The following is a 27876-nucleotide window of genomic DNA, read 5'->3' as shown; positions in this document are numbered from 1 at the left end:
TTGTTTTTCTTTAGTTTTGTTTCAAATTTTTTTTTTTTTTTTTAGGTTTAGAATTCTGTCACTTTGCATCTCAGCTCAAATGATCAAGCACGGGCCATGCCCGAAGTCCCTCCACTGTTGTTTTCTCCCCTTACATCAATCCACAATCATAAAAAACATAGAAAAAGCAGTGGAACAATGAACACAGTGACAAGACATGAACCCAGCAACAAGAGAAACACAAAAGGTCGGTAAGAGACCTGTCTGGGAAGGTTTTGCACCATCCTTCGGCGGCAACACGGGGTTAGCACTGCTGGGGAAGGGGTCTTGGTGTCACCGTCACAGGGAAGGTGGTGCGTACAAAAATACAGTCATCTCCTTTTGTTGTCCAAGAGAAGGAGCTGTAATATAGAGCTAGTGGCTTTCAAATCCGTCGATCCCCATTGGATAATCCTTTCGGAGGCGTGAAGTAATTATCTCATGTGATCTATCCCCACTGCACCCTTCTCTCGCCCTTCTGAGAGTTATTGGTCATTCACACTTTTAAAAAATAGATATATTTATCAAAATACCCCAAAGGCAAAAAACAACAAAAAACAAACAAACAAAAAAAAATTCTTTCATAAGCTATTTCTCAAAAACGAAGAAGGGTGAACAAAACGAAACAAAACAAAAAAACAAAAAGAGTCTGCATGAAAAGCAAGCACTCAGAAGGAAGTAATAGCAGCAAAGTAGTATAGATGTCATGAGTTCACTCTGTCTCGAGTCACCGGTTGTTGAAAATAACCTCCAACCAGCAGGGGCAACTGCTGATGAACTGTCTGGTGTAGCACTGGCCCCAGCCTTTCACAAAGCTGATCTGCACGGTAAATCCGGTCCATGGCTGCTGCGTGAACTCGTGGTCGTTGGGTCTCTGCAAGGTGTACGCCTTCTCGTAGTCAAAAGCCTTGATGGAAAACCCTGGGAACACTTTGTGAACCAGCAACGTCCTGGAGTCGGGGTTGTCCAGTGTGGCCGACTTGATGAAGATGGGGTAACTGCTGCGGTTGTACACCCACACGCCGTCCACTTCCTTGGTGAGCTGGATGCCGTAGCCGATCTTGCTGCGCACCTTCTGCACCAGTTGGCTTTTGTTGTCTGAGTTGAGCTGTCCGAGGCAGAAACCATTCCCCTGAGGTAGATCATAGAAGATATCCAGGGAGGGCTCTTGGACAGAGTACAGCCGACCCACGCGTGTCTTCTCTTCCCAGTATGCCACCACACACCAGTGTGACCTATCCCCTGGCTCCTGAAGAACTTGAGAATCTGCAGAAAAAAAAGGAAAAAAAAAAGGAAAAAAGAGAGATTTATCATCAAGGGAATTAATACAAACTGGCAGGACCCTGGCTGCCCATGTCTTCACGATCCTTTCCATGCATGCATCAATGTCCACAGTGCAGCCACTCTTTCCAAAATAAACCTTTCCAGGTTTGGGGCACTCCTCTGTTGTTTCAGTGCCTAGTTCTAGCTGTATTTACCAGTCCTGAATGACATAGCCAATGACAATGACACAGCCACCCTCATCCAAACCAACACCAGGACCACCTCCAGTGCCAACAGGAGAGACGAGATGCCTGTGCAATCACACACCTGAATCCTCTGATTTTCACCTACTGAACGATGGATTTATTTCCGTGACAATCTGCTCTGCACAGACACTGAAAAAAATGAGGTGAAGCTAAGAAAACCACATAGAAAGTCACCCCATGGGAGCAAAGGGGATGAGAACTTGACTGCTCTGGTTCACGGGGCTTTTCCCTGCCTGCATGGCCTGGGTGATGGATAGCAAGGGGACACGAGATGCCACCGTAACCTACAGAAAGCACCAAAAGACAGAGGGAACCAAAAACATCTCACGTGTGCTAACAAAAATGGCCAAAAACCTTGCAAAAAAAATAGAAATTCATTCATGTAGGCCTTCTCTCAACTCCCTTTTCCATAGTTACCCCTTGCAGCATGGCAATGATGTAGGAGGAAAAAGCAAGGCAGGAGGAGGGAAAAAATGTGAGAAAGCCTTTTCCTGACAGAGGATCCCAAGCAGCCTGGCGCTGCTCGGCGGGTAATTCCTTCCAGCCTCAGTAGGCATGTTAAGACCTGGGAACTATTCATCTCTATAATAGTATTTAAAAAAAAAAAAAAAAAATCAAGCTGGGAATGCACGTTAGTGAGCACTACCAAAATAATCCCCTGAACTATGAGAGAAACTAATGGAGCTGGGATGGTGGGCGACCCAGCAACCAAGAACTCTTCCTGCAGCCCCCCCACCACAACCTTTTCCTCCCCAGGGCAACACACTGGCTACCTGCTTTCTCTATTTTTTGCTATTAATAAGCCCATTTTCCCAGTTTTGGTCTCATCTCCTTCAAGCCCTGCACTGTGCTTTTAAGAGAGAAGAAAAAAAAAAAAAAAAAAAAAACAAAAAGCCCAGCCACACACTTTTAATTTCCTCATTTCTATGCCAGCGAGGAAAATATTTCTCCAGTTGCTGGAGGCAGCTACTAAAAATGGGCCTGACTGTGTATGTCTCAAAACAGGGACCCTCATTCCCAGGTTAAAGCAGGGATGGGGGTTCTGGTCATGCTGGGGTGGTCCCTGGGACAGCATCTGTCGAGGTGCACCCCAGTTTGTCCTTCCACTCCCTTTTTTGGTGCCTCACAAGACTTTGCTGTGGGTGACTTTATGTCCTGCTGAAAACTGGGACTGAGGAGGGGCAGGGAGGGCAGTTTGGGTTAGTTCCTCCCCACTAACCCAGATGGGGTCCCCCTCCATGCAAAAGTGCATCCAGAGGGGCAAGAAACACCCCCAGGACTGGAGTTTCCACCACCTGCCTGGGAGAGAAAACAATTTGGGAGGGATGTCCCTGGATCCAGGGGAAGGATGCTCTCTAATCCGAAGGGGGACCTGTGTTGACCACCCACTACCTCCCTCCTCACTGTCAGCCTGTCCATGATGTTCAGACCCTTTTGGGTTTTGCTTTATAGCAGCTGAGGGAATTTTGGAACCATTGGACCCCTGCTGAAATTCCTATAGGATTTTTTTTTATTCCAACATAAAAAGCATCCCTTTCAGGAGGTGGCAGGGGGGAAAAAAGGACTTTTTCACCTGGTGTTTGTGCTTGCATTAGTCAAGACCATGTAACAGCCAGTTCACTGCTGCTTACAGACAGCTATTTAATTGCTAGAGCATTTAAGGAAAAGAAAAAAAGACAAACCTACCAATAATAAAAAAAGAAAAAAGAGAAAAAAAAAGAAAAAAAGAAAAATAGAAAAAAATAGAAAACTGCCTTGGCCATGAATGAACAGACCTTTATGGAGGCCTGGAAGTTCATGAATGAATCCCACTAGGTTTCTGAATGACATGGGGTGACCAGACCTCAAGGACGAATCTTAGGTAATCCGGGATGTTTGAGTTTTTTTTTAAGGAGCTGGTGCCAGCACACAGTATAAATATGCCAGAGCCTCTTCCGTTTGCGGGCTTCAGCTGTTGACTGCATGTCTAGTCAAAAATCCATGAGAATATAAGGGCTGAGCTCAGATAAACAGGCTCAGGCGTCCCTGCCAGCCACCACCAAAGCTGCTTTTTGCAGTTGCAGAGACCCCAGAGGAGCCCACTTGCTCCCACCCGCCTCCCTGGTTCTGGCATCCGCCAGGAAAAGGGGTGGGAAAAGCCAGTGGCATCACTCCGACAGGAGAGGAGGTGGCAGGAGAGAAGGAAAAAGTGACTCAAGAGATGCTTCCTACAGTGACAGACTTTTTGTTTTTTGGTTTGTTTTTTTTTTTCCCCAAAAGGCTTTTTTTGGTGGCAATAATCATGGATCTGTGCAGATGAAGCAAACAGAAGTATTATGCTCAAAAACACCCTGCTGGGTTCACCCCGTGCAACCTGGGGTCGTGGCAGGCATCCACCATCCAACTCCCATCTCCGCCTGCTGCAAGCTCACACAAAAAACCCAGATCCCAGGAAAATTCCTCAACACATCCTCGTGTGTGACAGCCCATAGATGGATGCAAACCCTTTGGGATCCCTGTTTTGAGTTAAAAGCATCATTTTTACGAGCTCCTCGGTGCAAAAACATCCCTTTCTAAATGCCTGGAAAACTCCCAGCAAACTGGGAGCGTTCCCATATCCCAGCAAACAATGATAATGTTTCATGCTATAAACATCTGCACTATTATTTCGTTATTAAGGATCCCTCCATTTGCTGCTATCACTGGGTTATTAGGATTTTCCATGGTTTCCATTACATCCTGCCTTGAAGCTCCAGCAGGCTCCCCGCCCCCGGTGCGTTGTGCAAGCTCATTGTGAAAAAAATAATAGAATAGAAATAACTGAAAATAAAGTGAATTTGCCCTCAGGAATTTTGGGGAATTAGTTGTATTGATCACTCATAGTCAGGTCTGCAGAGGACAGACATTCACATTAGCTCCTTAGAGGGGAGAAATCAAGGCAATACCCCCAAAGCCCTTGGGGTAACGATTTTTTGTAATTTTGGTGCAGATGGTTCATCACTAGTGATGCCCCAGAACAACCCTATTACACCATTTCCCATTCCCATTGGAAAACTCTTTTTTTTTTCTTTTCCCATATTTTTTTACACCTTCCTGGATTTTCCTGAGGGGATGCCTCAGTTTTGCCATTGTCCTCCATAAAAGCATCATACCAGCTAAGTCTCAACGTGCCAATCAGCACAAGAAGCTATCCACGAGGTTCCTCATCACTTGCCTTGACCTTCAAAACCATCAAGTCCTGCCTGAACTTTCTCAGTAAAAGACCACAGCAAGGATTTCTCCACACTGGGAGTGCACATGCTGTCTGTGGGCTCAGGGCATGATCCTGCTCCTGCTGAAAATGCTTCATCCATACAGAAATCCAGGAGGATAGGATACCAAAGCAAAAACCCCAAAAAACTGGCAGCTGCAGAAACAACAGTGGGCATGGGACACTGACACCACAGGAACACCCAAATTTACCAAGTCCCACCCTTGGTTCTTCCAAGCTATGGCAGAAGGACTCACATCTGCCCTTGCTTGGAAGTGGCAGGAAATTCCTGGTGTGGCTTTCCTCTCCATCACATGGTGAGTTTTAAGTTGATGAAAGCATGTCATCCATACTTTTTCTTTCCAAGCTCCAGCAGTTTTATTAGGTGTTTGGGAAGAAAAAGTTCTCCTTTTTTCAATTCACAGAGAACTAAAGAATTTTAGCAAAATTGAATTTAAAAAATAATTATAATAAACTAAAACAACACAGCTCCTGTCCTGGGGTTGTTTTAGACCTGTTGTCCTTCAGATCTCTGCCTTGTCCCAGTGCCAGGTTCATGAATGTAAAGGGGAGCTAAGCTGGGATCTTTTGGTTTTGTTCTGTTTTGTTTTTTTTTTTTTTAGCTAAAGGTTTTCCTGTAGTCAACCAGCCTTGAAAGAAAAGAGCAAGTTTAGCAAACACTGGGCTATCTGACCCACCAGGACTGCTCCCACTGACCACGTCAAGGGCTGTCAAAATTATCACCAGTATCTGTGACAACAACTCAACGCTGAAAATGGGAATAAAACGGCCATACTGATGAGGATTTTAAATGCTTGTAATTGAATATTTCGTCAATGACATCAGGTTTAGAGGCAAATTAAACTGTCCAAATGTATAAGTGTTCAGAACTATGTATGTACACTTTTTCTAATATATGTACATATACATTTATTTTTTAAAAAAAGCAGTTTTGATCCTGAGCATCATCTCATGCTCTTCCTAAAGTTCTCACCATCTCACCTCCTCCTCTCCTTCATTCTTGGGTCTGGATTTCCCATCAAACATCAACCCTGGCACAATACTCACAATGGCAGCATTTACCCTGAACTGCTAACAGAAGTCTCCTCATGATCAAAAATGGTTTGGGTTGGAGGGACCTCAAAGACCCTGTGGTTCCACCCCCTGCCATGGGCAGGGACACCTTCCAGTGTCCCAGGCTGCTCCAAGCCCTGTCCAGCCTGGCCTTGGACACTGCAGGGATCCAGGGCCAGCCCCAGCTGCTCTGGGCACCCTGTGCCAGGGCCTGCCCACCCTCCCAGCCAGCAATTCCTTCCCAATATCCCAGCTGGGCCTGCCCTCTGGCACTGGGAAGCCATTGCCTGGCTGCTGTCCCTGCAGGCCTTGTCCCCAGTCCCTGGGCAGCTCTCCTGGAGCCCCTTTAGGCCCTGCCAGGGGCTCTCAGCTCTCCCTGGAGCCTTCTCTTGTGCAGGGGAGCAGCCCCAGCTCTCCCAGGCTGGCTCCAGAGCAGAGGGGCTCCAGCCCTGGCAGCAGCTGCGTGGCCTCCTCTGGGCTGGCTCCAGCAGCTCCACGTCCTTGTGCTGTTGGGAGACTCAAAGACCTGGAGAGAGCCTGCCTGCCTTTCCAGGAGTCAGCCTTCTGCTGGAAAAAAAAGTGCCATGGGCATTGCCAAGGAGAGATGAACACATTACAATCCTTCCTCCTTTATCCACCAGCACACACACACAGAGCATTTGTGCTTAAAAAAAAATTGTCTGGACTGGTGTCAGCACAACGTGTCTGGCTGGGGCCAGGGCTGAGACCAAGCTCAGCACGTCTCACGCCCGATAATCTCCCTTGGCTGACCTTAAGTGGCATTTGTGTGTCCAGGACAGTGCTGTGACCCTTATTTCTCCTACTCTTGGAGATGTAAGGGATGGAGACACAAAACCCAGAGGTTTTTATGGGGTTTTATATGCTCCTCTGGAGGGTCCTCAGGACTTCTCCAGCTACAGTTTTGCCCCTCCTGTTACTGGCAAGTGCTGATTTTGTAGGATCTCAGGAAAAACATCCTCTGACTCCTTACTTGAGAGTGAAAGGCATCACATCAAGGTGTGGAGAACACAAAGCATAGTGTGCTCATTAAAACAAAGAGAAACAAGCACCCAAAAGGGTAATCCTTTAAAAGCCCACTTCCTTTCTAGTCCTTCAGATGATTTACAGGGTGGAAGAACAGAACAAAACAAAACAAAACAAAAAACAAAACCAACCAAACAGATAAACAAAGATAGAAGCAAAACAAAGAAAATTACCTAAAAACTAGATTTCCATGTACATTCAACAAAAGCAAAGGAAGAAAATGCCCATATTAAAGGATAAATCCACATTAAAGGATATATCCTGCTGCAGAAAAGGGGCTTTGTACCTTTAACAAAGTTTGTGGGCAGCCTGGAGACTCCACCCATAGCTATGTTTTCCCCAAAACTTTTTTATCTCCCAGCACACAAGGGCTAGACAGCTTCACCTCCACAAGGAGCCCCTGCATTTGATGGCTGGGATGGTTTCTGAAAGCCCAACTTCCAGCATGGTGCTGTGTTAAGCTCCTGTTGTTTGCAGAAGAAATAAACCCTCACCTTCTGCAGGGATGGCACCGCCCTGGGGGGCCCCTGGGGTCCCCCCACCTGCCCAGAACAAGAGCCCCCAAGAGCTGAGACAGTCCATCACGTCAACACCTACTTAGGGAGCCTTTAATCTGTGGATTATTGACATGATAGACCATAACATCTCTTTAGGAGCATTACAGCCCATCGTGTCAGTAGGTACTTAGGCAGTCCTTAATCCGTGGATTGACAGGCTAGACCATAAATTTGTGTCTATGTCTAATTAGACGGCTCTTATTACTCAGCATATACGGTAGTCATGCAGGCTAAAGAGCCTTAAGATTACTTTTTTAATTTATTAGCAAGTTGTCCAATCAATCACTCAAATGGCTCCTTGTTCCTTGCAAAATCAGTCAACCTTGCATGAAAAAAAATGTTAAGTTTCACCACAAGATTTCAATTTGCTGATGTTTACTAAGATTGAGTCTGATGAGGTCAAGCAGGATAAAATATGGCAGAAGCCATCAGGGAAAGGAGTCTCATATTTCCCCATTTTTCTTGGGCTCTGGTACAGGTTTGTATTAACAGTGACCTGAAAGTTTGGGAGGGCTTTGCTCAGTCCCCAGGTGACCCAACCAAAAACTGCCATCACCTTCCCCACAGCTGGGAATCCACCCTGTGAAATCAGGACAGAAAGGAGTTCAGGTGAGATGGGGGGTAGAGATGATTCACCCCTGAGGACATCCCCTCAAGTTCCCACCCCAGCTTGGTGGTGTGCTGAGTCAGCCTTCCCCCAACCTGGAACTCATCCCTGCCCTTTTCAAGGGTTAATTCAGCAAGAACATAGAAAAGAAAGAGAGAGAGAAAGAGAGAAAGAGAGAAAGAGGAGAAAGAGAGAAAGAGAGAAAGAGAGAGAAGAGAGAAAGAGAGAAAGAGAGAAAGAGAGAAAGAGAGAAAGAGAGAAAGAGAGAAAGAGAGAGAAAAAAAGAAAGAAAAACCCTGCAAGAATGTTGTTGCAGACCTACAGAGACTCAAGAGCAAACACCACAATGGCAGATGCCAAAGCTGGACCAGGGGTAATGTCCAAAAATATTAAAAAATATAGGGTGATCCATGTCCCCTGCATTTACAGGACGGCAGAGAAAGAACCCAAGTGAAACTGCTGAGTTCATGGAGTCCACCAAACCAGAAATTTGATTCATAAACATCCTATTAGTCACTGCTACTGTCTAATTACGGTGATTAATCAATTACCACGGCTAAAAACGACTCTAGAAGAGAAGAACCCTTTTCTTGTGACCATTCTCTTTAAAAGCCAAGCAAGGCTGGAGCTACAAGGTGGTGGGGCGGGGGGGAAAATATGCAGGCACACACCAAAAATGCCTGTCTGCCTGTCTCCAGTGGTTAGAGGAGCCAGCTGACTCCAGTTTCCTCCGTACCAGGCTTCAGGCCTCATCAGCCATGCAAATTATAGAGTACTGTGCTGTCTGAAGGCCGAATTTCGACTCAGCTCAGAGAAAAGCCTTAGAGGAAGGGTGGGGATGAAGAAGCCAGCCAAATCCATTCATAATATTTACAGTAAATGGGCCTCTTTGCTGTTGTTTAGTATACAGTCAGCCTAATTATTTTTGAAGTTTTAATTTAAAGAACCTTCTTTATCTGCCTCTCCTTCTGCACCCCTCAAAGGTGTGGGAAAACTTTTCCCTTGTTTCGAAAAAGCGGTAGGACGGGAATCCCTTCCCCAAGCTCCAACTCGACCGTTGGGTGGGACAAAGGGATGCTGCAAGGGGCAAGACCCTTCCAGTGGCCCTGCCAAAATCCATGGGTTTTTTAAGGCACCCAGGCCTTCCAAAGAGTCACAGGGACATGCAGATCCACGTGGAACCCCCTCAGAAATCCTATTTTTGCTGCCTGTGTCCTCATTGCTGTTCTCTGCTGGTGGGGACTTGCTGGGTCAGGAGGTGATGCAGGTGCTCCAGTGCCCTGCACACTCTCCAGCCTTCTCCCCTTCCTTGAGGCAACCCAAAATAATCTCACTTTTGTAATAAATCAGCCAGGAGACTTGTCTGGAAAGCACAGCCCAGCACTCATGAGGTGCTGCCCTGGGAGCCCCAAGTGACTCAGGGCTGGTACCAGCCCCAGCTCCCAGAGAGGAACAACCACCTCCATGCTTCAGCCTCAGCAGCTACCAGGACACACCTCTTCCCCACCCATACCCAACCCAGATCTCAACCAGAAACCTTCTGAGAAAGAGAAACCAGCACACAAAGGGCTCCTGACTTACTGCGATGCAAATCAGACGTGAGGATGAGCTTGCCAAGAATCTCTCTCCCGGCTTGGGCTGTGCTGGAGGCTCCTGTGGCAGCATCCTGCCCATCACCTTTCTGGGATAAATCACTCCACAGATGCCAAAGCCATCAGAGGCCACTGGGCCGTGCCAGGCACAGGGTCACAGCCCCCCTCAATACAGTCGCCCAGCTGGGGTTTAGAGGATGACCTTAAAAAGCTTTTACCATGAAAAAGAAAGATACACTGATGCAAGGCAGGGAAGGCCCTCCAGCGCCCAGGGATGCCCTGGTGAGGGCAGGGATACAGCCCCCAGGAAAGCCACAACTCTCCACTGACAACATGTAGCCATGTGGGTTACACAAAAACTTTGTTAAGACCTTAATAAAAACTGAAGCACAGCAGTCTGGGATACCCAAATGGATGCCTAATACACAGGTGTGTGTTAGGATTTTTCCCCCCTGAACTGCACTATACTCACATACACATACACAACACAGCATCACTGCTGTGCTTATTCCAACACTGAAGAAAAAACCTCCTCTCCCTGCAGCACACTGACCCAGAATTCTCCCCTAAAGACTGAAAACAGACGTAAATATATGTTTCTCCCCACACAAAAAAATTTAAAAAGCCCACTTCCCCCAGCAACTTTTCCCAGAGCAGCATCTCCGTCGCAGGGATGTAAACGCATGGAAAAAGCAGAGTAAGAACAAAAGTCCTTTTCACGTTCGTCGTGCCCCACTCCGTAACAATTATGAAAACTGTTTAGCTGGGCTGGCATTTGGAGCATTTACTGCATTCCTGCCAATAAATTCCAGTCCCGGATCCGATGGAAAAGGCTCCCTCCCTCCTCTTTCCCCTCCCTCCCTTGCCTTCATTCCTCCTGGCTTTCTTTACAACCTAATACCCTGTCGACGCGGGGCCAGGGCCTACTTAGGGGGAAAAAAAAACACCCAGCGCCAGACTGGAGACAGCAGGCAGACTGAAAAAGTTAATCATTACTTCTGTCTGCCTTCATAATCTAATCACGCCTATTCCTAAGAGCAGGCGGCGGAGCACGCCGCACATAGAATATATACATCCCCGGGTCCCCGCCCAGGGATGGACAGACGGACACACGGACAGCACCAGCCCCTGCCCGGGTAGGGGGCCATCAAGGGATGGACAGACAGGAGGGACTGGGAAGGAGTTCACAAGCCTGGCCATGCACACACACCCCTGCTCTCGCCTCTCACTTTGCTCTGGATTAATAACGCGTAGCAATTATAGAGAATATTATATTCATTAAGTAATTAACCCTCCCGGCGCTCCGGCGGAGCTGGCTCCCCCTTCTCTCAGACAGAGGCCAGCAGAAGTTTGCCCCAGGCTATAAAACGGGGCAGGTCGGCAGCACAGAGGTTAAAAAAGAGTCCCAAAACTCCTCGTGGCTCATCTCACCCCACTTCTGCTGGCAACAGCAAAGCCAAGTCCCGAGCACGGACCTGCCGTGGCCAGGGTGGCATCACCAACAGCCACCAGCATCCTCCCATGGACACAAAACTCAGAATTTGGGCTGTCACCAACAGCCACCAGCATCCTCCCATGGACACAAAACTCGGAATTTGGGCTGTCACCAACAGCCACCAGCATCCTCCCATGGGGACAAAGCCCACAGGAACTGGGCATCACTGGGATACAGCAGCATCCTCCCATGGGGACAAAACTCAGGGGATTTGGGCTGTCACCAACAGCCACCAGCATCCTCCCATGGACACAAAACTCAGGGGATTTGTGGTGTCACCAACATCCTCCCAGCAGCATCCTCCCATGGGGACAAAGCCCACGGGAACTGGGCGCCACTGGAATTCCGCAGCATCTTCCCATGGGACTGAAACCCAAGGGATTTTGGCATCACTAAGACTCAGGAGCATCCTCACACAGGGATAAATCCCAGGGAATCTGGGGCTTGGCAAGCCCGGCACCACACCAGCTTCTCCAGAAAATAACTGCAGTGCAACTCTCAGGTGAGCCAAGGCTTCATGCTCTTGACACCCAGGATACATTTTCCATGCTTGGCTGTGACAAAGAACAGTAAAACTACAGGCCTCTGCTTATGATTTATGGGTTTGTTCCTTATCGTGAGCTAAAAAGTCTCAGACTAGCTTCCAAAGAAAATGAATTCATCAGTTCAAATGCAGTGATGTAACTTCAGGCTCCCAGCTCCTTTTCCAAATAAAACTCCTGTTACTTGATTCCTGCTTGAAGAATGATTTTATGGAGTTATTGACTCTGTCCGCTCTGCCTGGGAAGGTGCTGCCGGAGCCCAGTCACGGGGTCACTGACAGCCGTCCCGCGTGGGCGAGCAGGACCTCATCCCATGGTTTAGTTTCTTGACTATTTTGCCATTTTTCCTGCTTTTCTACTCAAAACCTCACCTTGCACACCACTGTGCAGACACGCAACTCCTCCAGCATTATTTTGCATTACCCACCATGCAGGGGGCTCCTCCTCAGCAGTGACACATGGTAATCTTCATCACACATAAATTCAACCCATAGCCTTCCACCACCAAAAATCACTGGATCCACTGCCTACCTCACCACTGTGAAAGTGACAGATGTCTGAATTTCCGCCACCTCCCTAGCAGCCAGGTTTCTCCACCACATAGTCACCTCTTATTGATGAAATGCTGGTTTCTATGAAAAAAATCTCTTTAACCTGTGTTAAGTATTACATAGAATTCTATACAAATATGGAACATATTCAGTATACAATGAATATATTGAATAGATTCAACCTATGTATCTACATAAGATACGCATATGTTGAATATATCTTACATAATTATATATGTAATATAGTGAATAAATTATCTCCATACATATTCAGCCTATAGAGGCTGAGTAGATTTTGCTCAATATTTAACCATCTACTCACTTATTACATACACCTATAAGATACATATTTGCAGCTAGGGTTAAGAGCCCAAGCAGAACTGAACTGCTCCTTTAACGGCAAAAAATTTGCCTTTCCACATGCTCAGGGAAAATCACAGGAGCCAGGACTTCACCCCAAATCTGGATCACCGAACCCCAGTACCACAACAGGATCTGAGGGAGGGTGAGGAGGGACCATGGAGCCAGGCACAGGTCACACACACAGGGCAGCATCACCAAGAGCATCACCAGGACCTCCTGCAACCAGCCCCTGGTCCTCCAGCACTGCCAGCACAACCCGACCAGGGAGGCTGAAGCCAGTAAGTTTTTTATGTAGTGAGGTTAAAAGGGTAGAGAAGGGCTGAGCCAGCTCTTACAGGGTGGTTTTTTGTTGGGTTTTATTTTTTTTTTTTTTTCCCCTTGCAAGTTAAAACCAAGATAATGACACTGGGTGGGGACCAATTTGAAGGGCTGAGCAGCCAAACCAAAATTAGTCTCCTGGCCAAGAGCTTCCTAGGCCTCACAGTTTGGGGAAGGAAGCTGAGAAAAAGCATGAAAATATAAAAAAAAAAATTTCCTCGGGAAGCTGGAGCGTCGCGCTCAAGCAAAGGTGACCCTGCTAGTCAAATATTTTTCAACATAATAAAAATAAAAATCAAGTACTGGAGCAGCCTCCCTTGGAAAAGCAGGGCCTATGAGATAGTGTTTTTTCCTCTTTTTTTCTCCTTTTCTTTCTTTTCCCTCGCATGGCACTTTCTTTCCTTTCACTAATAACTATGTTTTCTTGCATTTTTTTTCTTGGCTCTTTCCTCATAAAAGACTGATGTAATTTCCTGTCTTGTCCCAATGTTTCCTGTTAATTAACAGGGTGAAAGTTATCATCATGCATTTAAATGGCAACCCAAAAGAAGGGAAGGGATTAAAAAAAACCCAAAAAAAACAGGGCAAAAATAAAAAGAAAAAAGAAATGAGAGTTTGCTGTCTGTTAGCAAACACCACATCACATCCCCAGCAGCACAAAACACCCTGGAAAAACCTTTTTGGACCTGATGACTTGAGCCCACGGGCAAAGACCCCCCGAAGGGTGGCAGCAGTCTGTGCATAGGGGATCCAAGCCCCCACCCTCCCCTGGATGGGGATGGAAAATCCCTGCAATGCTTGCCCAGAAAAGTTCTTTTCTTGCATTAAGAAGGAAAATAAAAGAAGAAGGGAAACAAGGAGATGGAAAACAGGAAGAAAAAGGAAAACAAGTAGAAGAAGAAAAAAAAGAAAAAAGTAAAGAAGGAAAATAGAAAATGAAGGAGGAGAAGGAGAAAATGAAAGAGGAGAAGAAGGAGAAAAATAAGAAAAAGCAGATGAAGGAAAACAGTAGAAAAAAGAGGGAAAACAGAAAAAGAAAATGGAAGGAAAATGGCCAAAAAAAAAAAAAAAAAGAGGAATAAAATAAAGTAAAATAACTTCTAGAGAAAGAGGCAGACAGCAACACCCAAGATGTTGCATTTATTAATAAAGGTTGAAGAACAGAGAAAAGAAAAAAAAAAAAAAAAAAAAAAAAGAGAGAACCCAGGGGCTAATCCAAAGACAGCAGGCGGAAATCCTGTGAGCTGCCGAGCTCCTTCCCTTGCCTGCCCTCAGCCCCGTGCAGGATCAGGCTCCTCCGTGCCCTCTGTTCCTCAACAGCAGCCGTGACGCAGCCGGTACCGCGGCGGCACCACGGCCACGCCGGCGGCCCCGGCACGCCGACGGCGGGCGAAAACAAAGCGATTTAGGCAAAAAGCGAGGGTGGTTAGAACAGAGACTGTGCCTCAGCGGTTAATAATATCCCAGCGCTGAAAATAAACTGGGAAGGAAGCTCCTTTGTGACAGTAGGCAGGCGGCCAGGCTGCAGCGTGGGTCATTCACGCCGGCGGGGGACGGCAGAGGGGCTGGCACCCACCCGCCGCCCAGCCTGTCACCCTGCTGGAGCACAGCTAGGGCTGGGGACAGGCTCCCTACACACAATTTTCTCCTGGGAACCCTAAAACACGCTGCACCCCATTGCAAGCCAGCAGGGAGGTTTGCAGTGTTGGCCACCGTGGCTGGAAACAGGCATCCCCCCATGCCCGTGGCAGGGAAATGCGTGTGGCTAATGTTACTGGTTCCTTTAGTGTAAGCGATACCCACTGGCAGACAGCGGGGATGGAAACGATGCAGCCCACATCCCTGCCAGCCCGGGGCTGCTCCTCTACGAGTGTTTTTGTCCCATCGAGTTTTAAATGTCCCCAGTGATCAAGTTGCCGGCGCTCACCGGGACAGCCACCGCAAAGGGAGCACAGTTTGAACTGACAACTTCCAAAATTCACCTTCCTAGCCTCATTCTTCCCCTAAAAAAGTGCCAGGTCATGGGATTAAAACACAGGTGGACCCCATCATGGTCCCCCATCACTGTTCCCACCAGCATCCCCACTATGATGGACCTGCTGGTTCTGGAGTCCACTGCATTTTGTCATCAGCTGTTCCAAGGGCACAGTTTGGTGGGGAAAATCTACTGGCATCTGGAAAAATGGGTTTAATGAAGCTGTACAGGTATGGATTGGAACTATCTAATGGGGGCAGCACCCCTGCTATCATTTCTTCTTTAAAACACGTTGTAGAAGAGTATCTAGGAAAGGTTCAAGAGGCTCTAGAGCACTTAAAAGTAATTATTAAATGGATTCTATTTGCTTTGGAAGGATTTTAACCGGCAAAATGCCCAGAGCTGGGAGGAGGATCCCGGCTGTGTCCCAGGGGGGTGCCCAGAGGGTGAGAACCCCCTTAAAAAAAAAAAGGGAAAAAAAAAAAAAATTAAAAAAAAGAGCCCTCATGGGGCTTGAAGGAACCGGAGCGGGTGGCCAAGCCAAGAGCCCGGGGTCGGTGCCAAGCACCAGCTCCCTCCTCCCAGTCGGCCACGGTCAGATGATGTGCGAGGCGAGCCGGGAGGCTCCTAGTCTGGCAGGCAGCCTGCTCTGCTCCAGAGGCTCCAGTGCTGTCATCCTGGCATTAACCCCTGATAACCTTGTCCTTTCCAGGACGGGACTGTGGTTTTTAGGTAAGCAAGGAGCAGGAGGTCATGTCTCCCAGTGAGGCTGGGAAGGAAAGGGTGCAACGCCCTGCGACGCTCAAAGCAAATTAAAAAATATTAGAACGACGTAAGCTCAAAAATAAACCAAAAATAAGTGACTTAAAGAAAAAAAAATTCCCAAGCAATTGTTTATCCCTGGGACAAATATACAATCTTAGTTCCACAGGAAGATGTCTCAATTTCGGATTATAATAGGATGCCAATTTGTAAATAAAGGCATTTCACAGGAGGTTATAAACTCCGTAGGGGAGGGAGGTGGAAGTAGAGGGGACGGGAAAACACAGGCAGGGCTCTGGCGGAGAAACAGCACAGGATCCTGTTTACATGGGCAAGGGGAGAGGGACGGGAAGCCGCTTTGGGGGGCAAATATCTCTGGATTTGGACAAGGTGCTTCTTCCCCATCAAGCAGATACCAGCAGGGATCAGAGGCATAGTGAAACATTCCCGGCCTGTCCGCAATTTTGGAATGAAATGTCAATCAGCCAAGAGGTCCCTTAAACCAGACAAGGTCCCACAGCACAGACAGCCAGAGTAGGGAATGATGCCAATGCTCTTCCAGCCTGGGGAAGTCCTTTCCCTGCTTTTTTGGTGTGGAGTTGGGAGGGAGAAACTGAGTCTGTGCCTGCCACAGAAGAGCCTTGTTGGTTTCCCAGCCTCAAGGCTTGCAGAACCTTGAATCCAGCACCCATCAAGCATCATCACTCAACATTCACTGGCTCTTGGAGACCCTGAGGTGCTTCCAGAGTTTGGACAAATCAGCAGAATTGGGCCAAAACCTGGATAACCTCTCAGGTTTGGTATTTTAGCAACAACCTCTACAACAAAGCAGTGGATTTGGCGAGGACACAGGCCAGCTCAACTTGCTCTCCCTCTCTGAGGACAAGCTCTGGACTTCTTGAGAGCTTTGCTTTGCCAGCAGATCCACCACTATTCACTTGTCCTGCTGGAGAGCCATCTCCTCACCCACCATGGGCACCACAACCTTCCACCAGCAGAGAGTCACCAGCCCCACGCCACACACGGGTCAGGACAGAGATGTCCAGGGCTGGTGGATCACATTCCACAGAGACCCAGCACCACCAAACACCACCAGCTCACTTCTACTCTTGGAGCAGTGTTTCTCCATGGGTCATCCAGGAATTTGGCTCCCACCAATCTGATGCCACCAAACCACGGGCCAGCCACCTCCAGGCTCTCCAAGCATGGCTTTGCTTGTTTGAAAGAAGTCACAACCAAACACATCTGCTGAGAACAAGCCAGCTCAAAATACAGGAAAACCACCCTCTGTCTCCTATTTACGGGAATTATTTTTACCTCCAATGGGATATTTTTGCTCTTTAACCACACTGAGGACAGAAAGGATCTGGTTAGTAATACCAGTAAGTAAAATAGTAATACCTGAGCACAGCCATGTCAGTGGGAGAAAACGTGAGCACGGAGTCCTGACCTACCCACAGGCTGACCACCGATAAAAATAAAGATGATATAAGAAAATAAATAAAGCCAAGAATACAGGAGCGAGAGCCAGTGCCTTGGGGCAAGCAAGGGGCACACCAGCCAGAGAATGGGATGTCTGGGGAAGAGAGAGCAGAGGAGGGATGAGGACACCAGCATGGTGTGAAGGACTAGCCAGGATTGAATTGCTGGGTCGCAAAGAAGAACAGAAAGAAGACAGAGGGAAGGAGGGAGCAGCTCAGAGCAGTTATCACAAGGGGGAAACACTCCCCGTACGTCCCCCAGCCACGCTCCCCCACCGCACATCCTCCGGAGCCTCTGGTATCCATCAACACAACTGCCTGCAGACCCAGTAAGAGACAGACCCCAGCAGTGGCTGATCTGAGACTCCTCTTCATCAAAGGCTCCTCGTGGGAGCTGCAAGGACATTCACTTTGAGCCCCTTCAATGCTCCCCTTGCCACCTTCCTCTCAACCCCTCCACGCATTCCCCTGCTGGAGTGGCTGTGAATCCCAGGCTAGCCCCATTCCCAAATTCTCAGTGCTGAGAGTGCTCTTCCTCACCAAATCCTACTCTTTAACACATCAGATGAGATTTACTGACCCTGCTGCTACACCAGCATCCACCAAACCTCACTAATGACCAGAGGCTGCAGTGCTGCAGAATCCCAGCACCACCAACAACCACCTGTGATGTCTTTTTCCTCACACACCCACTGCACTTTCCAAATTACAAAAATATTTTTTTTTTTCCATCCCCTTTTCTTAAGCCATCCTTTCATCAATGAGCTGCAAATCCAACACATACAGGTCTGAAGGGGATTCTCCACCCAGCATCACCCATCCCTGTCTGGGATTGTCCAATGCCCAAACACAGATAAGACCAAGCCAAAGCACTGGCCATGTACGCTGCCAATAACTCATTAAAGCCCTCTTCAAACACACTCTTCTGCTAACTAAAATATGCAGAAGGGGGTAAGAAAAAAAGGAGGAGAAAGTGAGCTTTGGAGGATTGCTCCAAAGTGCGTTTATTTTCCTTTCTTGACTGGGTCTCTCCAGTTGGGAATTTTCAGCACTGCACTTCTGCGTGCAGAAGGGAGATGCCAGTAAATCAGAGCAAATTCAAAACAAATGCTCTTTCATGTGGAGGCATTCAGGGCTTGGGTAGCTAACCATATCCCTTCAAGAGTCAACTCTCCTATCAGCTCCTCATTAAACTAAATGGCTACAATTACATTTGGGGAGGAAAAAAGAGTGGTTAATGATCGTAAAAAGGTTCTGTTTCCAGGCTTGGGGAGGGGGGGGAACCTTTGATAAGGGAGACAAACAAAAAAAAAAAATTAAATCCAGTGAAATAATAACAGTAGAATAAAGTAAGTTAAAAATGTCCTTTCAGGTGGAAATGTGCTTTCATTTGGGGAAGAAGCTCAATTAAGGAGCTAGGGGTCCCCTTCCCTCAGCCCTTTGGGAGGCACCAGGAACGAGCCATGTTATTTCCTGCAGCCAAGCCCCCACCTCCTGCCTTCCCTTCGGGAGCAGAGCTGCCAGACGAGATGTTATCAATAGGCTGAACCTTACAGAAAGCCCCCTTTTAAAAGCGAGTACTTCCTCTGCTTATTTCATGTGGTATCCTGTGGAACTGAACTCTCTCCTCCCCTCTGTTATGGGTGTATTTCAGGAGGAAAAAGGAAAAAAAAAAAAAAAAAAGAAGAAGAAAAGATCTAACAACATCCTTATTGTGTTGTTTTGATTCTTGTCTTTTTTTTTTTTTTTTTTTTAATTCCCTGAAGCAATAGGCTCCAATGGTAAAAAAAAAAAAATAAAAAAAATATTAAAAAAGCAAATCCTTCTGCCTTAAGAAAAAAAAACCCAAACAGCAACAAGTTTTCCTGTTCCCTCTCCCCCTTCGTTTGATTAATTCTCATTAGGGCCTTTGAACAAACAATATGCTCCCCTCTCAAATAACAGACAGGGTATATATTACACCCAAAGAAAAACAAACAAGGCTCACTTAAAGACATCACATCCACACCAAATGCAGTTCCTGGAGAGAGGCAGGGGCAGATGAGTGCGCGCGTGCAGCCGCCGCCGACCTAATTCTGAATTCCAGTTTCAGGGTGATGAATAAATCATAAATCAAGGAGACATCCCCACAAAGGCAAGCACCTTCAAACATCCGCCTGTACCTGCAGGTACATGGTTTCAGACACTTTAATCCTGGTAGAGACATTGAGGTGGCCAGTCTGGGGTGGGACATGAGGTGAGACATCACACCTTGGAAATGGGGTTGGGAGTTGGACTAGATGACCTTCAAAGGTCCTTTCCAACCCAAACCACTCTGTCTCTATGCAGACTCCAAGAGGGATGGGTAAAGTACCTGAACAAGCCTCCATCCTGTAACTGCAACTGGAGGCTGAAGGGGATGGCAAAACAATGGAAATCACTGAATATATCAGGAAGGGATACAAACACATCATCAACTCTCTCTGCAACATCCTCTATAAAAAAAACAGGCCACCTTTCCTCCCCAGACAGTATGAGCCTTGTACATCAGATGGGGGATGCTGGTGACCTTACCAGGAGCAAAATCTGAGCAGGGCTCTTATCCCAGAGGCAAGAGATGCCCTCACCACCAAGTCAAGGATTTGACACCAAATCCTTCTTGAAGGTGTGACTGCACCTGCTCCCATAATCCACACAACTGAATGGTCAACCAACATTGCTTAGTCTTCACCTGCCTCAGCTCTTTTGCCTCTTTCTGCCTTAGCCCAAAAATGAATGGAGCATAAGGCTGGAATTCAAAGGAAATACAGGCATTCAGGGACAAAGAACCTTGTCTGGGATTTCAACACATCCTCTGCACAAGAGGTACACGGCTGCTAGTAAATGAAACCCAACTCCCCCTCCGAGCATGCCCTTCTCAGTGATGTGCATTCCCAAAACTCCCCCAGCATCACTTCGCCTTTTGTCAGGACCCTCAGCCAACGCGACCCACGGCCAAGATCAAGAGCAACAAGAGATGTCTTACCTGAGAGCCCCCCAGGGGCTAGACAATTAGTTCCCCCTGTTTCAGTGGAGGAAGGCACAGAGTCTGGACAATCTGCTGGAGCAGAGGAAAAAAAAAAAAAAAAGAAAAAAAAAAAAGTCAGTATATAGGTGGTTCTTTGCAGGCTCCCAGCATTGCCCCAAGCAGAACACACATTCCAAAGGGCTTAGCAGGAAGCGATTACTAATTGTCCGTGCAGAGACGGTAGTTCATCAAGAAGCATCCACCCTAACTTGTTGTCTCAGTCAAGGCTGTGCTTCATCACCAGCCAGCTCTGATTATAGACTGGCAGAAATTACAGGCTGGCTGCCACCTCTCTGGACAAGTCACCGGCGAAGGAGATCAAGGTTGTTGCCGTTCTGATGTAAGCGAGCTTCCAAAAATGCTTAAATCGTGGCTTTATGCACCCAATTTAGTCAAAACCTGTAACTCTCCAAAATGGGAACCGAAAGGGAAACGTCTCATTGCTGCCCTTTTGCAGTGAACGGGCTGAGTTTGTGGTGCCCCGCTCAATTTTTGTCACCACCAGCAGCTGCTGGCAGACCTTATTGCCACCTCCTGGGCAACTGTACCTACTCCTCTGTGCACCACCAAAGGGCAGGGTAAGACTGGCTGCTCCATTAGAGGCTTCTCCCGATGCATGCAGGTGCTGGAGATCAAGGTTTGGACCTCTCTATCCTAAGCCTGCTCTTTCAGGTGACAACAGTCAGAAGCCAACACCAATCTCCTGGTCCTACAGACCAACTCCAGCTTTTTGGACACTACCATGTGGCACCACAAGCTGAAGAACAAGCCTGGGAAGACCTGTGAAGTTCATGCAAACTTCTGGTCCTCAGGAACTTTGTGTTTCACCGAATTTGGGCTCTTTATGCCCTCATTTCGCTCACATCTGTATCCCAAAGCAAGGGTCAATACCAGGAGAGCGGAGATGATTTTCTCCCTACTGATAAAGCAATTCTGCCAGATCCCACCCCTGAAATACCAGTGAATAAGAAATTCCTGTCTGCACAACCTCATTTTATCAGAGTAAAGTAAAAGCCCTAACAGGAATATACAGTTTAACAGGATATACTTAATCAAACTGAAAACAATAGAGGAGACAGGAAATAGACTTACTTGTGAAATACTGTATATGATATGCTCTCTAAATGCCTTGTCGTGCTTTCTATGCTTTAAAGAAATAGGGGTTTTACTTTTTTTAACCCATTATAGTCCAGACAGGAGACTCCCCAGCCATTTCCCTGTGCTGGCTTCAACTCCTTGAGCTACAGATGCTTTCTGAACACAGGCTGGACCACTCCTCTGCCCTGTGCTGGGCTCCCTGTCCCTGCAGCTACAGTTCCCTGAGGAGTTGCTATGGATAAGGGACATAACTGGTCCTCTCCATGCCGTCTTGCTGTAGAGATTGTATGTGACCAGGTTCTCTGTTGCCACATCAGGCAGGACAGAATCCCATCCAAACTTCAAACACATAACCTTAGCAATGGGGGGATGTGCTTCCACACTTCCTCTTCAGCTCCCTTCCCATGTCCCATCACCCAAAAGATAACTCCACTCATCCATGAATCACCCCCTGAACCCCCTTTCCAAAACCCAGAGCTGGTGCAGCTCAACTCTAGACCAACCACGAGAGTCAGGCGTGGGATGAGCCCAAAGGCAGAACCCTCGCAGGGTCTCTGCCCTGTGTGTGACTGGATTCACTACTGCACTCGCCCACAGAGCTGCCCAAGGCTCTTGCTAACAGCAGGCACTGGGACTCCTTTTACCTTCAGCAGCAGAGGGGTGGCAGGATCAAACGTTTGTCCAAGCCTGGCACGCATCAATCTCCTCCCAACACCGCCTTCCCACAGCATAGAACCATTGCGGAGACACACAATTATTCCTTGTGGCCACCAGCCCAACCTTGCAAGGTGTCAAATAGCTCCTGGGAGCTGCCAAACCTCCAGCTCCCCTGAAAGCTGACACCACAGGAGGGCTTTCGGCCCCGAAGCGACATCTCAGTGAGTTTCCTGCACTCTCATACACCGGCACCACCAAGCCCAGTCCCGCAGGAGCACAGCAGAGACACTTGCAGCCCCTTGTCACACTTCAAGCTGAGTCAAAAATCTGCCTGAATTATTTGAGGGTGCGACTATCCACCTCGCTTTCAGCACAGCTGCAAGTGGCTGCTGGACACAGTTCCAGCAGGGACATCAGGAATGCTGAGTGCCCACACACCTCCATCATCCATCCCTGCCAATGTCCCGTGTGGCAGAGAGTGAAAGTCCTCTCCCTGACAGAAGTCCTCCCCATCCCTGGAGGTGTCCAAGAGCAGGCTGCAGGTGGCTTCTGGGATTTTATGAATGAGCAAGCCAGGCTGACCCACAGCCTTCCCTCAGGTAATTCAGCCATCAAGGGCAGATCTTTCTGTTCTACGACAAGTATACAAATAGCAGATCTATTCTACCAACACAGCCTGATGTGGCATTTCATTGCCTGCAGCAGATTCCCAGCTCCTTGTCCATCCCTGCTTTCCTCCAGCCTGCCAGGCAGCCTGTCTCAGCCTCCATCACCTCCAGAAAAACCAATTTGATCCCCATCAGTTAAGGGTTTTAAACAAGATTCAAGAGAGAAATGGTTAATGATGGCACAGGTTACCGAGAGAGACCATAGATCCCCCACCACAGAAACATTCAAGGTCAGTCTGGATGGACTTGGAGCAACCTGGTCTAGTTGAAGATGCTCCTGCTCATTGCAGGAATTTAGGGTCTTTAGGGTCCTTTCCCACACAAACTGGTTTTTGATTCTCTGATCTGATGATCTCTGCCAGAACCCACACCAGTCCAGGTTTATTATCTGCCTGTCTCTCCATATGAAGCACTTATAAGACATGGCACTTAACACCTAAAAAACTTTTACCACCACTATCATGCTTGATGGAAGCATGATAGAAGATGGAAAAGCAGAAGTCTCCTGCTGGATGCACATTCCCAGCTCCACTGGCAGAGCCTGAACACAGGCACTGCTCCCACCCAAGGTCCCAGGTGAGAAGACGGCTGATGGGCATCAGCCAGGTAAAAAATCTTCACACCTTCCCACAGTACTCAACATGCAGCTGGGGAACTGCCACAGGAGATGACACTGGGGCTGGGAAGGGAAACCCTGAGTCCCCCTGCAGAGGAAATGCTGAGAAACCCTGAGCTTGCAAAACCCACCTGCCACCACAGACTTCCAGGCTCCACTGGTGCCTGTCACAGCCCCGTTAGTCAGAGCTCGGCTGCCAAGTGGATTTTTCTTTCAAAAAGGAAAAAAAAGGAGGACTTTTTGGTGAGTAACCCAGTTGTTTCTGTGTTTCCGATGGGCAGCGTTAATCACTTCCTATTGGCCGATAGGAATAACTTTTCCTTTCGAAATGGCGCATTCATGTTCTGCGGCTTTTCTGTTTACACACATTTTGCTACCTTATGTCAACACTTGCTAATGAATAAATATATCATTCGGCTAACTGAAAATGAGATCCTGGCAGAGGCAGATTGGATGTTTAAATCCTGCTAATAGATTTTATCCTAACATCTTTACAGGAAACCAAAACCAAGCATTAACCCTTCTCTCCCGCAGCTCCAAACCCCTTTGCATCCCATGCCGTGATCATCAATGAGTGCAGAGAAAAGCCATAAAGGCAAAAAAGGAACTTTTGGGGGAGCACTGCAGGGATGCAGACAAAATTATGCTAAACCCCCAAAACTTCATGATCCAGCAGACCCTCAGTCTGTTACAGAACAACTCTTCTGCATCCCGGCACATGGTCAGGATGCTGAACTTACTCCCGATGTCCCTCCTTCATTCATGAGCCCTTATCTCCTATTTTTTTCACACCAAGGCAAGATAGCTCATGCTTTGCAACCCAATTGTTTGTTAAACAGCTTTGTTTATTTCCGCAAGGCAAAAAAAGACTTGTTAGTGTTCCCAAAGAGTTTGCAGAGGGGGAGAACAACAGTCCAGCCTCGGAGGGAGCAGCTGGCAGGATGAGACCCCACTACCGCACCAAAGCAGCCTCGAGGCTGGGGTTTCTTTTAGCCCTGGGACCCTGAGGAGAGGTAATTTTACAGACACTGCTCTTTTGGCCAAAAAAATCCAACCAAACAACCTGGTACTGGTTTTCTGGAATATCTACATATCTACCTTCGCTGCCCTGCCGAGCAGTGCCTCCTCTGTCTGCCGAGACCGACCGACCGCGGACACAACCACAGAGACCACCGTGCTCCAGCCCACTCCAGAGCCACTAATCCTCAGGAAGCCAGGAGCTGCTCCTCCTGAGCTGCTCGCGTTTCCGACTCTCCCCACCTCTCCTCCTTCTCCCAGCCTCATTTATCTCACACCCGGCGAGCTCGCTGCCAACCAAGAGTTTATGCAGACAACCGCAAAAGAGCTGGTGCCAGCCTCAAATGGGCTTCTCCCCTGGCACCCTGACATTCAATTACAAGCAACAGGCATGCACAGCGGTGCAGAGAAATTTAAATTTAAAAAAGGTTAAAAAAACAACTTTTCAAACTCTTTTCCCATTTATTTTTTCAGCCTGATGAGGTAGGATTAGGCTCCTATAAAACTTAGATTTCCAATGAACCAGTCCATCTGTCAAGGTTCACTGGGATTCCCAGGCATCAGGGAGATACTGTGCTGGATCCCAACCTAAATCCCTAAAAATTCACAGAGGGGTGCAGAAGCACTGCCATTTCCAACTGGAGCCTATGGTTTTCCTGGCTGACTCAAACAGCACAGGCCTGCGCTGCACTGCAGTCCCTTCTGAAATTCCCTGCCAGAGTTTTAAAATCCTACTTTTTGCACAAGGTGGTTTAGATAAATTTTATGTTAATTCTTACAGGGATAGCAGGAGGCACAGAAGCAACAAGCAACCCAAAAGCAAAATGCATGACAAAGGCAGGAGGCTGTTTCCCCTGATAAAGCGGCTGTTTTGCCATTTTTTATCTCTTACACTTGCACTGAAAGAAGTCCACTTACCAGTTGGTTTGAGAAAATCCATTGGATATCTGGAGTAGGGTGGAGGGGGAGACTCTGGAATTAGAGAAGTACAGAGAAAATAAAGGCAGAGCCATGAGAAAGAAAAAAAAAAAAAAAAGAAAAAAGATAGGAACTTATGATAACAGTGGCATTCTTTTAGCAAAACTGTTTGTCTTAGCTCTGGGGGTTGGAGGCAGGGCAGCGAGGCGGTGATTGCCTTGATATTTAGCTGTCAGATAAACAAAAGGGGCCGTCTGGCGCCAGTCTCCCTGCTATCTGCCGCTCGGGCTGTCTGATCGGGGCCTCCTTGGCTCGGAGGAGCCGCGGCAGCGCCGGGGCCGCCCGGCCCTTAATCCCCCGGCACCGCGCGGGGACGGCGGGGAGGCAGCGCCGGGGCCCCCGGGAAGGGAGGGGGTCCCGGAGGTGGGGTCGTCGCCCCCTCCCCTAAATACAAAAGGAAATGCATAAACCACGGCAATGGAAAGTTTTTCTGCGTGTTCAGGGTTTTGTTGTTTGTTGTGGGTTAGTTTTGTTTTGGTTTTTTTGTTTTGGTTTGGTTTTTTTTTTTCCTCCAGAAGGAAAAAAAAAAGTTTTGTGGGCCGGGAGGGGAGTGGGGCTGCATCAACCTATCCCTGTATCCCCTCCATACATACATTCCCTGCATCCCCTCCAACCTCTGCAACACCTCCAGTCCCTGGATCCCTTTTAGCCCCTGCACCCTTCCCATCCCCTCTACTCGCCACATCCCTGTATCCCGTCCATCTGCTGCACACCTTCAGCCCCCTCACCGCTGCATCCCCTGCATGGATGCATGCCCTCCACCCTGAATCCCCCGCAACTTTGTGTGCCCGCCATTCCCCTACATTCCCACATCCCTCCAAGCCCCGCACACCTCTAACCCCTCCATCTCCCGCATCCCCTCCATCCCCCGCCGCCGTACCTAGCTCGCAGAGCCGGCTGAGGTGGTGCGGGTTGCAGCAGACGAGCTCGGAGTGAGCCTTGCCGTAGGATTCACAGCAACATAACCGCTTCACTTCGGAGCAGTGGCGGAGGTCGGGCCAGCGGAACACCTTGCAGAGCAGCACGGGCAGCGGGTACCAGTGCTGGCCCAGCCGCGAGTCGGCCTTGGCGGGCAGCAGCAGGCAGGGGGTCCGCGCCCCGCCGCGGGACTCCACGGCGTGCAGCAGCCCCTCCAGCTGCCGCTCCTTCAGCCGCTTCAGCACGGCGTGGGTCAGAGCCTTCAGTTCCGCCTCCGCGCCCGCCGCCGCCCGCCCGCCGCGGCTCGCCTTGCCCGGGCAGCACCCGCGCCCCCCGCCCAAGTACGCCCGGGGCTCGGCCACCGCCGCCGCCGCGCCGGGCTCGCCCGCCGCCGCCTCCTCCTCCTCCTCGCCGCCGGGCGCACGGCTCCGCCAGAGCCGCCGGACGAGCACCGAGCGTTTGGTCCTGAACATGCGGGACGAGAGGAGGGGCCCCCGGCTACAAAACGGGCATGTCGTCCGCCGAGCATGAAGGGGCCGGCAGGCGGGATGCGGCGGCGGCGGGGGGCAGCGGCGGGGGGCAGCGGAGCCGAGGCGGGCTGTGGCATGCGCCAGTCTCCGCGCTGGGGCCGCGGGTCCCGCCGCCTCCCGCGGGGGGATGCGCCGGCCGCGCCTCCGCCCGCTGCGAGAAAATTTACAGAAAAACCGAATGGAAAAGAAAAAAACCAAAACTGAGAAAAGAAAAAGGAAAAAAAAAAGAAAAGGAAAAAATAAATGCGGGGGGAAGGGAAGGGAAGGGAGAGAGTCGCCGCTCGCTCCGGCTTTGCCCAAAAAAGCGAAGAAAAACGAAAAAAATCCCCGTCTAGAGCCCGCGGCGCCCGTCGCGGAGGCAGGCGGGCGGGGGCTGCCGGAGCCGCGCCGCCGTGCGCGGGTGCGGAGCGCGGCCCGAGCCGCGGGGGAGCCTCGGCCGCCCCGGGGCCGCGGCGCCCATCAACCCGCCACGCCGGGGAGCGGGCGCGGCGGCAGGGATGCGGCGCTGGGCAGAGCCAGCAGGCAAAAACAAAAAGAGCGAGCCAAAAAGGCTTCTATTAAAAAGGGTAAAAAGAAAAAAAATAATAATAATAAAAGAAGAAAAACCCCAAAACACCAACCCTAAGGTTTGGACGTCGGTTTAAGCATCTGTCACAAAAGAGGCGAACGAGCGCATCCAGAGTGTTGTATCCCTTTTTAAAAGCCCAGGTCGTCCTGATGTGGGGGTTTCGGGGTGGGCTTTTATTTTTTTCCCCTCCTTCTTTCCAAAGGTTTAATCCACACGGAGTCTTGATCCGGCTGCTACGAAGAGAAAGAAAGGAAATAAAGGAAAAAAAAAAAAAAAAAAAAAAAAAAAAAAAAAAGAGAAAAGTGGGGCTATGTCCCTTCCTTCCTGCCTTCCCCAGCAGCCGCGCCGGGCCGAGCCGGGCCCGCCGCTCCCGGCGGAGCTTACATGGGTGCGGGGGTGCCCGCCGGCCGCCGACCCTCTCCCTGCTGCCGGCGCCTCTGCCGCGGTGCCTTTTTTTTGCTCTTCACTCCTCCTTCCTGCCTTCCTTCCCCTCCTCCTCCTCCTCCTACTTCTCCTCCTCCTTTCGTGGGCTTTTTTTTTTTTTTTTTTTTTTTTTTTCCTCCCCCTTTTCCCCCCCCCCCGCCCTCCCCTCCGCTCTCCGCAGTCAGCCGCCCTCCCCGCACCTCCGCCTTCCCCCGGCTGC

General features: G+C 48.9%; 1 protein-coding gene across 4 annotated transcripts; it reads right to left on the bottom strand.

The window, feature by feature from the left end:
- Positions 1–27876, bottom strand: SMAD7 (SMAD family member 7). 4 transcript variants are annotated; one of them, XM_058828225.1, is made up of 6 exons: positions 27618–27752; positions 27286–27466; positions 26098–26816; positions 25158–25211; positions 20142–20216; positions 1–1284 (listed from the first exon to the last, which is right to left on the bottom strand). In XM_058828225.1, the coding sequence occupies exons 3-6, from the start codon at positions 26606–26608 to the stop codon at positions 746–748; spliced, it is 1179 nt and encodes a 392-aa protein (XP_058684208.1). In that variant the 5' UTR covers positions 26609–26816; positions 27286–27466; positions 27618–27752; the 3' UTR covers positions 1–745. The 4 variants fall into 4 exon arrangements, with proteins under 4 accessions (XP_058684208.1, XP_058684207.1, XP_058684206.1 ...); XM_058828224.1 differs by lacking the exon at positions 27618–27752 and adding an exon at positions 27857–27876 and having other exon boundaries at positions 26098–27466; XM_058828223.1 differs by having other exon boundaries at positions 26098–27466.

Source organism: Poecile atricapillus, chromosome Z (genome assembly GCF_030490865.1).
Source record: "Poecile atricapillus isolate bPoeAtr1 chromosome Z, bPoeAtr1.hap1, whole genome shotgun sequence".
Lineage (NCBI taxonomy): Eukaryota > Metazoa > Chordata > Aves > Passeriformes > Paridae > Poecile > Poecile atricapillus.
Note: the sequence above shows the minus strand (reverse complement) of the source record. Positions and strands in the feature narration are given on the sequence as shown.

Excerpts from the sequence above, each read along its gene's own strand:
- SMAD7 (XM_058828224.1), bottom strand. The coding sequence starts at position 26,608 with ATGTTCAGGACCAAACGCTCGGTGCTCGTCCGGCGGCTCTGGCGGAGC. Across the intron at positions 25,212-26,097 it reads CAGCCGGCTCTGCGAGCTAG|AGTCTCCCCCTCCACCCTAC; the intron begins GTACGGCGGCGG and ends CTCTAATTCCAG. Across the intron at positions 1,285-20,141 it reads AGCCCCTGGGGGGCTCTCAG|ATTCTCAAGTTCTTCAGGAG; the intron begins GTAAGACATCTC and ends TTTTTTCTGCAG.